Genomic DNA, 13044 nt, shown 5'->3' with positions numbered 1-13044 from the left:
GTTTTTGTTATTGTTTTTTTGAGACAGGATCTCACTACAATATAGTTCAGGATGGCCTTGAAATCACTATGGAACCCAGGCTGGCCTTGAACCCATGGTGATTCTCCTGCTGAAGCCTCCCAAGTGCTGAGATTACAGATGTGTGCCGCTATACCCTGCAGCAGTTGCATTTTACAATTAAATATACCGTTATGATTGCAAGATAATTATTTTTATTGTATAGAAAATTTTAAGAACCAAGTTTATAATATTTCATTGTTGATACACTTGCATGTAGCCTCACAAGTGGTGTGTACTTCTTCATCACCACATTTGTCGAGTAAACTATCACAGTTGTCACCTTTATTGTCATATCTGCAAGGGTTAGCTGAAACAAAGAAGAATGCAGTTATTGACCACTGATAAGCATGAATACTTATTGTTTTAGTGAAAGTTCTTGAAGAGGTGACAGGTGAAAATTAATCTAAAATCCAGTCTAAAATATTTGCTTATGAATACATACATAAGCACACAGATATAGATATAAATGCAATAAATATTCACTCAGTCATCTAACATTTAAGCAGCAGATATGGTCTACAATATTTTAGCTATAGTTTTACATATTATTAGTAGGAAAGAGGCAAACGACATATAATATGTTGTTATCATCAGTAGTAATAACCACCTTACAGAGCATACCCTAAAGTGACTCTAAAATCATACCAATCTTCAATTAATGTTAATAATGAAAATAATTTTAAAATTATTTAGAATGATTTTATTTATGTAGTAGTACTCTAAGTGTCTAGTGTATGCAAACTAATATAATCTGATTAACATCTCTATGTTGAGTGCCTGTCTGGAGTTTACGATTATGATTTTCACTGTATTCATGAGGGGATCATGACACAGTGCAGATGACTTGTGTGTCCAAGATCCACATAGGTGAGTTAGGACCCAAACCAAGTGGTTGGTTCCATAATTGATACTCCAGAGCTCTTTTAATAATTCTAAAATGAATTATTGATCATTCTGAAATGCTGAAACACCATGAAAAGCTTTAAACTAGTCAACCATAAATCATCTACTATTTGGTTTATGCAATGGATATGCTGTCAAGAAGGATGTATTCTTTGAAAAAATCTGTGCATGGCTTATGCTACAAAGACTATCTGATTAATCAGAATACTCTTTATTCTTATTCCTTATTGATTCCACATCCAGTGATGCTGGAGAGATTAATGATAAAAGAAACCACAAGAACTTCATAAACACATGGAAATTAATCCCTCTTGAGCAACCAATGGTCATAGGTGCAATTAAAGAAGACATTAGATAGTTTATACAATTGAACAATAATGCCAATGTAACATATTGGAATTTATGGGATACAATGAAAACAGGCCTATGAAGGAAATAGCTGTGAATTCCCACATCAGAAAAACAACCTAATGTTGAACCTCAAGTTTCTAAGAAAAGGAGAGTAAGTCAAGTCCAAAGCTCAAAGGGATATTATAAAGTCCAGAGCACAAATTAATGCAACAGAGATGAAGAAAGCAATAGAAAGAACCAATGAATTAAAGAGTTGGTTTTTGAAAAATTAAAAAAAGGAAAGAGGGCTGGGGATTTAGCTCAGTAGTTCTGCCGCCTGCTTCACAAGAGCAATGACCCGAATTCGATCCCCAGTACCAAACAAACAAACAAAAAAAATAAATAAATAAAAAAAGGAGACTCAAGTCCGTGCAAATAGGAATGAAAGAGTGAAAGCACAACAGATCCTGCAGAAATTCAGAGGATCATCAGTATATACTTTGAGAAGCAGTATTCTAATAAGATGGAAATCACAGAAAAAATGGACAGATACATATGAATTATCAAAGTTGAACCAAGAAGGTATAAGAGTTCTAAATAAACTGATACCAGTGAATGAAATTGAAAATTAATTAAAAACCTACCAACAAAGAAAATCCCAGGCCCTGATAGATTCATTGCTTAGTTGTACAAGAAATTTAGAGATCTACTACTACTACTTCTCAAACTCTTTAACGAAATTGAAAAGACAGCAGTACTCCCAAATTCATTTCTGGAAGTAATCTTAATACCAAAACCAGAGAAGGATCCAGACAAAAAAGACAACTACAGACAAATATACCCAATGAACATACATGCAAAAATCTTCAATAAGATACTGGAAGCAGACTGCAGCAAGTCATCAAAATTATGCACCATGACCAAGTAGGACTCATCCCAGAGATCCGGGGATGGTTCAGCATACACAAATCAATAAATGTAATAAACCATATTAACAGAGCCAAGGACAAAAACCCCATGATCATCTCACTAGATGCAGAAAAAATGTTTGACAAAGTCCAACAATCATTTATGATAAAAAATACAGAAAATTAGAATAGGTGGTCTTCTCCTCAATCTGATAAAAAGCCATCTATGACAAATCAACAGCCAACATCATACCAAATGGACAAAAACCAAAATCTTTCACTCTAAAATAAGGGCCAAGGCAAGGATGGAGACCCCACAAACCCTGACTTGAAATTATACTAAAAAAGCTACTGTGATAAAAACAGTATGGTGCTGGCAAAAACCAGACCCAGTGATTAATGGAACAGATTATAAGATGAAGAAATAACCCAAACTTTGTCTTTGCCAAAGCAGCCAAATACCTTCACTGGAAGAAAAAAATAGCCTCTTTAATAAATGGTGCTGGAAAAACTGGTTTTCCACATGCTGAAGTTTAAAGCTAGATCCATGTCTCTCACCACAAACAAAATAAAATCAAAATGGATCAAGGATCTAAATATTAAAATAGAAATACTACACCTACTGAAAAACAGGATAGGTATAATTGAGGACATAGATGTAGACAAAGACTTTATAAGCAAAACTCTAATGCCACAGGAAATACTACAAAGAATCAACAACTGGGATCTCATCTTATTAAAAAGCTTTTGCACAGCAAAAGAAATCACCAATAGAGTGAGGAGACAACCAACAAAATGAAAAAAAAATGCTGGCTGTTCCTTCTACAAAGGATTTGATATCTAGAATATATAAAGGATGCAAAAAAAAGCAGACCACCCCCAAATTTAATGAACCAATACAAAAATGGGTATATGAATGAATAGAAGCTTCTCAGATGAAGAAGTAGAAATGGCAAATAAATATATGGAAAAAAAAAGTTCAACATCACACTGGTCACTCAAGAGATGCAAATTAAAATAACAATGAGATCCTATATATTCCCAGAAAGAACTGTTATCAAGAAATCAGTTATTAGTGAACTCTTGTGGATCTGTGAGTGTAGGGAACCCTTCTCTACTGTTGGTGGGAGTGTAGACTGGTATAACCACAGAGGAAATAAGTGTGGAGATTCCTCAAAAAAAACTAGAGGTCCATTTGACCCAGATATTCCCCTTCTCAGTAACTCCCCAAAAGAATTTAAATCATCATATCACAGAAATATATGCACAACTATGTCCATAGTGGCATAGTTTGTAATAGCTAAATCTTGGAAAGAGCCCAAATGCTTATAAACTGATGAATGGATAAAGAAGAGGTGAAATCAGTGCCATCTCCTATAGGAGATTTTATAAACTTTCTCTTGATTTCCACTTGGTGATATAATGAATATTTGGTGATAATTTAGTAGTATTTTAAGAAATAAATTAACAAAGTTTATTTTAACTTATTCTATTGTTTTAAGGATAAGAATAACGACCTGAGGAGATGGAATACTAGCTAGAAGCATGGTTATGTTGAATATAGAGAAATCTGCATACAGATTTATAAATAAAATAACTGTACACATGAGAGACTGGGATCTCTTGAAGTAGGCAATGACAATTAATGGAAGACCATGACAATTTTTGTTTTTTGGTGATGGAAATTGAACCCAGGGATTCATATGCACTCTGCCACTGAGCAATGCCTCAGCCCCTGCCTTTTAAAAAATGAAGATATTTTCAACCTTAAAAAAAATTCCAAGGAAAAATATGATTACAGCATATTACAACAGGATAAAACAAAAACTCACAAACAACAACAACAACAATAACAAAAACCCTTTAAAATACTTAGATTATGTGATGTAGCAAAATCTGTTACAAAAATGCAGTCTGCCAAAAAATGATACACAGGCTAGGAAAAGAAAAATAATATGATTTATTTTTTCAAGAGAGGGTGTTACCCTCTTATGGGGGACACTAGAGGATGTCACGGATAACCCACTTCACTGTTAGCCTTTAGAGAACAAATTGAAAATGCATGTGCAGCGATCTCAATGACCAAGGTTACCCAAGCAGCAGTTCACTATACTAATAAATGTCTGGAACCTAATGGCCACCACCTTGAGGACCTCTTGTAACTGTAGAGGCCAAAGGTATCTTGTATTACTCTCATTATGTCTCAATAAATTCTGTATGAATTTATGAAAGTTTTTTCTTTTCTTGAAGTATGTATACTTTTTTGGTGGACTCTGTATTTTTAATTCTCATGTTTTATGGGTAATATTTCAATATTTATTTCCAGTCTAGTGTTCTGTTTATACGCTTGCTCTCAATTGATTTATTTGCCCACATAGCTATCTGCATGATATAACATCTTCATTCTTATAAACTATGTATACATCTGGCCTTATATTTATATTTCCTTCCCTTATATCCCAATTTTCTTCAAACATTGTTTTAGTTATATAGCCACATATAGGGAAAGAGAAAATGACTTTTTCATCAAACTTACTACGCAAACCCTCGCTGCAATCGTTCTGGCAGTGACCACATTCAGAGCCTTCATCATAATGCGCAAATATTAATCCGGGATTGTATCCTCTGCATAGCAATAAAATACATTAATATACATATTAGTTGGTATTACAACACAAAAGCAGAATAGAGACTGAATTCTTACGACTTTGTGCATCTTAAATTGTACCTTAATCCCAATTTTATACAAGATTTAGTATTTGAGGAATTACAACAAGAAGACAAGTATATTATAGCAGAAAAAGGTTCTGATTAAAGGGGGGGAGAGCTTTAAATTGCTCATAAGCTCTCATATACCTCTCATAAGAAGTACAAAAATAATCCCAAATTAACAAAAACATATGTGAATGAGAAGCCAGTACAGAGAACTCCAATTCCTATTTCTCATGTATCTCTACTGCAAAAGAGGGCTTGTGTCAGGCTGTTGCTAATCTCATTTAAAAAAAATCAATTTGCTTTTCCCTGTACCTTTAGTGTTTAAATCACAGAGGAGATACAGGGAAATCTGAGGTTGAGGAGACCTAGGCTAGTGTTTCACAGAGGGGCATGGTGACACCCATTGAAGTGGTTTCAGGTGGTGCATAGATATGGCTTTGCATAGCTTTGGGACACAGCGACAAAGAGACAGAGTTATTGTATTTACATTGATTTTTCAGCTCTTAGGATTATTTTAAGGATCAAGTCTTACTATGCCAAACCTTATTTTTTAAAATACTTTTTGTGGTTGCATAATCTGGCTTTTAAATAATGAGCAAATGGTCTCCAGCAAGAATTTGGAAGTTTATTGTTTTCTTTAAATTTAATTTTTAAATATTTCTATGGTTAGGAGTTTGGTTTCCCATTTACCATAGTAACATAAAATTTTGTTTTAAGTAGATATATTTAACTAAGATTATTATATAAACAACGATGATAAACATGGCTTCATCTGATTGAAAAATATTAACAAAATTTTGAAATTGACACAAAAACAATTGAATTGGTAAAAAATGAATGAAAATAATACTTAAAGGAGTACAATTTATGAATCCTCTGTTTAATCTGAACATTGCTTTCACAGTATCTCTTAAATTACCAATGTCACACTGAGGAATTGACAATTAATATCAAATTATTTTATGAAATAAACAGTTTCTTAATTTTGCTTCTAGTTGTTCTTCTCCACTAGGTTTCACATTCCCATGGCCTTTCCACTGATCCAAGGTTTTATTTTCTTTGGGTCATTTGACAGTTTAGTTCTAAACATGTACATTTGGTCAATAAAACTTTTATAATTGTAACAGTCCATGGGAAAATAATTCTTCAGACTTCAAATTGCATTACTATTACCCCTGACCTTAGGTTGTATCCACACACTTATTTATGCTAATGGTTTTATTTTAATTATTACTGCAATGGTCATGGGACAAAACATTCCTTTGATCTACTTTAAATAATAGGACCAGAAATTTATTAAAATGGTCCCTATGATATGATGCCATTTCTCCTTTGAGATGCATGAACTATCTCCCGTAAGCTCACTCATGGAGAATACTCTAAGGCCACAAGTTGCTATATTGGCATGAGTATTGAACTTAAATGAGCTTTTGGGGGATGTTTCACATCCAGTGGATTGTGCTATAATCATTTCTCCTTGTCCAGGTCCTCTGATTTGGATTTTTCCTGCATTCAAAAAAATCAAGGACCTAGTAAACTGGGTAGTTCCAAATCTCTTGGGGTATGTGCAAGCAATCTAACTTTATGAGTGCAATATAACTCTTGAATGTAAATGAGTTTGAAACAAAGTATTTTATTTCTAGAATATGTTGATGTATATTTTCCAGATAAGAGCTTACTTGTAGATATGTTAAAAAATTACCACATTAAAGAATTTATAAGTCCTAGAATTCTATAATTTTGTTTCTGCATAGTGCCCCACGTTTTGAATCAAAATTCTTTCTCTTCTTCCTGTTTTAAAGTTTTCTTCTCTACCACAAAACACATCATCTAATTTCATCTCATACTGAATAATGAAGGATCCAGCATTGCCTTGAGGTAGAGGGGTATACATGATTCATATGAAATAAATCATACGTACGATGGGCAATAATGGCAGACATAAAAGTATTCATCACTTGGGCAGTGAGCAACACCACATCCAATTTCATAACTGTTATACCAGATCACCTAAAGATAAAGGCATTAGATTACATGTATGGACTATGCCATCCAGAAGCCCTCATTTTTCCAGGTCCCATCAGAGTGTCAAAGATACTCGGTCTTCCTTTTTTTGTAGTCTTCTGACTGGCCTCTCTGTCTTTGAAAATGGTTAATCTGCCTTCCTAGCATTGTCTTCCTGCAGGCTTTGCATTCCTTATTGCTTTTCCTCAGTTGGAACTTATTTAAAGTCTTATTTTTTAATATTTTATTTATTTAGGAGGTAAGCAGCTACATCTGCATTTGCTATTGCACTTTATCTGGGAAGTTCAGAATAAGAAGTCACTAAAAAATCAAATCAAAGGGTAGAAATTTTTGACACCGATATTGTGTCTACTTGCTCTCATTTGGTATTTTTTCCTTGGTCCTTACACACAGGCCTCTGCATGGAATCAGAAAAAGTCCTACTCGTTGGAGATACTGGAGCAGTTCTCTCTCTTCATGTAGCTTTCTGCCCAAAGCATATTTCATCATTTACTTTTGATGTAGGCACAGCCGAAGGACATTTGTAAAATGCCTTCTCTTCTCCCTCTACCCCGTTTTAATTTTTCTATGTGCTTCCAAGCTGGATATTATTTATTTATTTTCAAGCTGGATATGTGTATATTTACATGATTTTTCATTCTTTTAATTAAGACTTGAAAACTTTTTTTTTAGCAAATTGCTAAATTATTTCATGAATCTAGCTATAGAATTCCCTACCTTCACTTCTATGAATAAGGTTTTAGTAGCAGGGACAAATTTTAAAAGTATTGTAATATATGGTATTTAACTAGGCAAAGCATTTGGTAGTGCAGAGGCATAGCAGGGAACTATCTGCATACAAAAGCGATGATTGTGAATAATGCTTTTACAAAATAATTTTTAAAAGAGCATGATCCTATTCAAATCATTGCCACATACTGACTCTATGATCTTAATGAAGTTAACTTGCTTTGAACCTCAGTGTTTTTATCTATAAGAATAAAAATTTCCTCACAAGTTTAATAAATAATGAAATTTAATATAATTAAAAGTACACAGCAACTGACATATCTAATGGAAGTTCAGAAAGTGTGCACTTAGCAAAACATTCAGATACATGGATGAGGTGGGAGTGGAGGTGGAGACATTGCTATTAAGATAAATTTTGCAAAAGTCTATGAGTAAAAAGGCAAGACAAATATAACCTATTTTTCGTGTTTAGAACTATTCTAGATGCTAGTAATATCATTTAAAAATGATGACTTCATTCAGATCAGAGAAAAATGACAGTCTCCCTTTTGGTATCCCAAAGATCTTTTTAATAGAAAGAAAAAATTTTATTAAAAGCAGTGATATCTTTTAGTGCACAAACTTGTGACTGAATGTGTGTGTATGTGTGTGTGTGTGTGCGCTCTTTTGGTATCCCAAAGATCTTTTTAATAGAAAGAAAAAATTTTATTAAAAGCAGTGATATCTTTTAGTGCACAAACTTGTGACTGAATGTGTGTGTGTGTGTGTGTGTGTGTGCGCGCACAATAATAGAAGGGAAAGCAAAGATGGTCACATTGCTAAAGTTGGTTAAATTGTGAAAATTAATGAAATATTAAAATCATTTCATCATACCTGGACATAAGAATGAACTGAAGCTTCTGGTGAAATGGCTCCAATACCATAAAAGAAATTAACTTTCTGTTTAATCCATTCAGAGACAACGTATTCCCAGGAGACAGCATTAGGTGACTTAAATTTGTTTTCCCCATATGATTTACCTAAATAGAAAGATGCAGGCTAGTTGAATGATTTAGGTCCTAATGAATAATACAGTGGCAACAACATGGACTTGTGCTTCATTACGGACTCATTCTTTGATCACTCCGTGTGTTGTTGCCTATTTTGGTGTCACATTACCACATTATGCACTAACAGAAAAAGAACTCTTCCCAAATGTGAAAATAATTCCCAAGGGCCAAATTAGAATCTTTAGCAGACTGCACTTCACAAAGCATAATAGGATGGATATATTAATAGAATTTTTCCTTTTCAAAACAATTCACAGTACAAAAAAAAAAAAAGAGAGAATAGGATGGAATGAAGAACATTAATGTTTCAAAGCAAAAATAATTTTTTATTTAAAATCCAGAAAAAATTGAGGTATATGTGTGCATTTTTCTAATAAAGATATTCAGTCTTCAGGGAAGCATTATGGAGAAATATACAATGCTCTATCTACATAGTATGAGACATCTTTGCTTCTTTTAAAATTTTCCTTCCTGTGAAATTTGCATGACATCATCCCTCAGGAAGAAAGTTGATGTGTATTCCTGTTATCAAAATATTTGAAAACATTGATTTTATGATAGTGATAGCTAATGTAAATGTATGTAAATAGTTGTAGAAAGGAGATACAAGCAGCGAGAATATACAAATAAAGGATTAGGAGGTAGACCAAGCAAGTGCATAAAACATAACTGTTTTATGTGGTAGTGAAAACAAGTATCAGGAATTTTTGACATATTTGTAGGAGGAATAGAAGAAATTTACATAAAGCAAAATATTGAGGTGGAAAGGCTGGAGCGCTTATTGCTGGCTTAAAGTTAAAATAGTCAGTAATATGGATTAATCTTTAGAAATGTATGACCTATTTTTAAACTAGTGGAGAAGGAGGAAAGGATGGGTGAAGTTATTTAAAATCTGAAGCTGAAGAAGAGAAAAATAAAGTAGCTCAAGGTCAATGGTCATTATTATTTCTTCCTTTTTGAATTGATGATGATTCAATATTCTGATTACTTTCAAGGAGGTGAAATTCAGAGGAAAGGCAAAGATGGCCCTTGGAGGACACCACATAAAATTGGCAGAGAAACAATACACAGTGTCTTTCCACCATTCTGAATGACACAAAATGATGGGATGAGGCTTTCCTGGTACTGTCTGACTTCTGAATGCAGAAATAATGTGAAGCTTCAGACCCTCTTCTATGAGGTATTTATTTTTGAGGCGTTTTTAACAATCTGCACAGTATGGTTACTTGGAGACTGCTGTGACTTACCATCCTCTTCCCTTTTGTCTGGTGAACTGTTTTCCATCTTACATTTCTCTGTTGTACTTTGAGCTGATTTGGCAGCTTGAGACTTCCATTCCTTAGTGAAACACAGAAATTTTTTTTGGCATTATACATTGTGTAGTGGAGAGATATGTACACCCCTCACAAATGCCAGTCTTACTCAGATTTCTCATTTCTAAGGAAATAAGTATTTTTTATTCTCTACATTCCAACGTCATTCTATTCTCTGATATACTAGCTTTCCCCCCCAAGTAAGTTCTGCATAAACTTATGAAGATTAAACTCTCCATAATCTGGATCTTCTCTGTATCATTAAATCATAGGTTCCTTAAGTATGCTCTCCCACAGTCAAGCTGGGCTAGTCACTTCTTTTCCACAGGGACTTTTGGTTTTTATTTTAGGTCATTACTCTCATAGCTTAAAAGGGCCATCACTGTCCTTGTTAAGGACTGAACCCTGTCCAGTCATCAGTGACCACTCCAATATTCATTTCCAGTGACCTTCCTAATCTCCCCCTTCCTTCTTTCCTTCCCTGACCTGCTACAGTCTCCTCTTATGTGTCCTTCAATTTTAATAATAATCATCAGGTAGAGCTCATTTTAATATATATTTAGTGTTACAACTCAGTGTAATGCCTTTGAGAAGCAGAATAAATAAATGCTATGCTTTTAATATGCTCACCTTGGACTAGATAGTATCATATTCCCAAGGCGTGCTAATTCATTTTTTGCAGAAAAGTAGATAATATAAAGACATGTAGATTTTATGGGAAAATGTCAAACATTTATATTTGTAGTGTTTTGCATGCACTATCCACGGAATCATGAATTTAACAATTAACTTTCCAGGATCTCTAGGATAAAAGTTAAGAGAGTAGATCAGAATGTAAGACGCTCACTCCATTTTAATCTTCAGGCAAAGGGGAAAATTTTACTACATATTTGGTGCTTTGATTCAGAATTGCCCCAAGTCTTGGTTACAGACTCTTTTTCTTACTGAAGATGTAACCTAGGGTTTTTCATATGCTAGGCAACTGCTTTAACATTGAGCTGCACTCAGCCCGCCAGATACTCTTAAATACCACTATTAAGTGTGTGGACTTTTTAATCTCATTGATTGTAAAAGTTGCTTCTTTCCTTAGAACCACTCCTGATTATTACAAAGGTTTTGAGACATTCCTCATGTATAAGAGGTTTGGCGTTTTTCTTGAAGAAAGTTGTTTTCAGGTGAAAGGATGACCAAAGGCATGTGAGTTTAAAATTTAATGATAATGTGGCAGTTTTTTGTGGGCTTTTTAACTTTATTAACTGATGTACATGTTTCTTGTATGCTGCCATGTAATCCTCCCAATCACTTGAAAAAAATAGGCACCATTTTACTCTTTCAAAAGAAATTAAGAAATCAAAAAAATTTGACCCAGCTCATATTGTGAGTAAATATTGGAACTGGAATTTGAGCTCACTTAGTTTGTCCCTTGGTCTTCCTCTCATGACTACATGCTGTATTGTTCAGTGGTTTTGAGCAGCTCAAGACTCAGAGAATATTATGAACATTATGCATTCTATGCCATTTGACCCTCAGCTTATTCTTGGAAACAAATATGCAGGAAAGCTGGGCAAAACCATGGAGTACAATTCTATTCGTTTCGGTGAAAATCACATTTTTCCTAGTCCAAATTAGTGCTCATCACTAGTTCTAATCACTCACAGCTCTGAATCCAATCAATACTTATAGAGTAACACTGTTAGGCTAATTCAAAAACCTTTTTTTTTGGACAGCTGTAAGAAAAGAAAAAGAACCAGAAATGTGGCCCAGTACTCGCAAAGATTTTGTTTCCTGCTGTTTGATGCTAAGAACACTTTTATTTACAAAGCATTTTAGAGTTTTTCTTTTCTCTTATAAAGAACTTTTCAGGAAATATCATGAACTTTCATTTAAAGAGGGAAATGTAATAGGTGATATGTAATATAATAGGAAAGATTCAAGATTGAAATAACAATTTCTTACTCTAGCTTCAATATTCTCTATTATATTCAACATTACATTCTCTATATTACTATGTTTGGCTCTGAAAATAAGGATGTTTCTACCCTCTTAAGAGAGTAACTCAGGAGTCACAGACTTTGATGTATTCAGGGGATTACTCTTATGCATTCTACATTGTGTTAAAAATAAATAGCCACTGGATATCCTGTAATGATCATTACAGTCACCATGATTTAATAAAATTAAAAACTTTTGTTAGATTGATTCCTAGATACTTCATTTTTTTGGATGCTATTGCAAAAGGAATTTTTTCCCTTATTTCTCTCTCCGTGTGTCTGTTATTTGTGTATAAGAAGGCTATTGATTTTTGGGTATTCACCTTGTATCCAGATACTCTACTGAATCTGTCAATTAAGTCTAGAAGCTTTTTGGTGGAGTTTTTTGGATCTTCAATGTAGAGTATCAAATCATCAGCAAATAATGACAGTTTAACTTCTTCCTACACTGAAAACTACAGCACTCTGAAAAAAGAAATTGAAGAGGATATAAAAAAATGGAAAGATATCCCCTGCTCCTGGGTAGGGAGAATAAACATAGTGAAAATGGCCATACTACCAAAACTGCTATATACATTCAACGCAATGCCAATTGAAATTCCAACACTATATTTCACAGAACTAGAAAAAAAAAATCCAAAAATTCATTTGGAGCCATAAGAGACCTAGAATAGCAAAAGCCATTTTAGGCAACAGACACATGGCACCAGGTGTAACAATTCCCAATTTGAAACTATACTACAAAGCCACTGTGATAAAAACAGCATGGTACTGGCAAAGAAATAGGCCTGAGGATCAGTGGAACAGACTAGAAGACACAAAAACAAATGCAGATGTACTCAGCTACCTCATCTTTGACAAAGGAGCTGACCATCCTCACTGAAGGAAAAATAGCCTCTTTAATAAATGGTGTTGGAAAAACTGAATGCCAACCTGACACAGATTAAAATTAGACCCTTATCTTTTGCCATGCACTAAATTAAAATCCAAATGGATTAAAGATCTAAATATTAAAACAGAA

The 13044-nt window shown here is 33.9% G+C and overlaps 1 protein-coding gene across 1 annotated transcript in view; it reads right to left on the bottom strand.

Annotated features, from left to right (window-relative positions):
• Positions 1-242: 242 nt before the first annotated feature.
• Positions 243-13044, bottom strand: part of LOC104866926 (cysteine-rich venom protein pseudechetoxin-like) — a 76164-nt gene continuing 63362 nt past the window's right edge. Inside the window, exons 12-16 of the mRNA XM_019208488.1 lie at positions 9967-10057; positions 8544-8689; positions 6838-6926; positions 4738-4826; positions 243-367 (exon numbers count right to left, since the gene is read on the bottom strand). Of these exons, the coding sequence (XP_019064033.1) occupies positions 243-367; positions 4738-4826; positions 6838-6926; positions 8544-8689; positions 9967-10057 (540 nt within the window). The remainder of the gene's footprint in view (positions 368-4737; positions 4827-6837; positions 6927-8543; positions 8690-9966; positions 10058-13044) is intronic.

Source organism: Fukomys damarensis, unplaced genomic scaffold, assembly GCF_012274545.1.
Source record: "Fukomys damarensis isolate Sample0158 unplaced genomic scaffold, DMR_v1.0_HiC HiC_scaffold_14, whole genome shotgun sequence".
NCBI lineage: Eukaryota > Metazoa > Chordata > Mammalia > Rodentia > Bathyergidae > Fukomys > Fukomys damarensis.
This window is presented reverse-complemented; position numbering and strand designations above follow the sequence as displayed.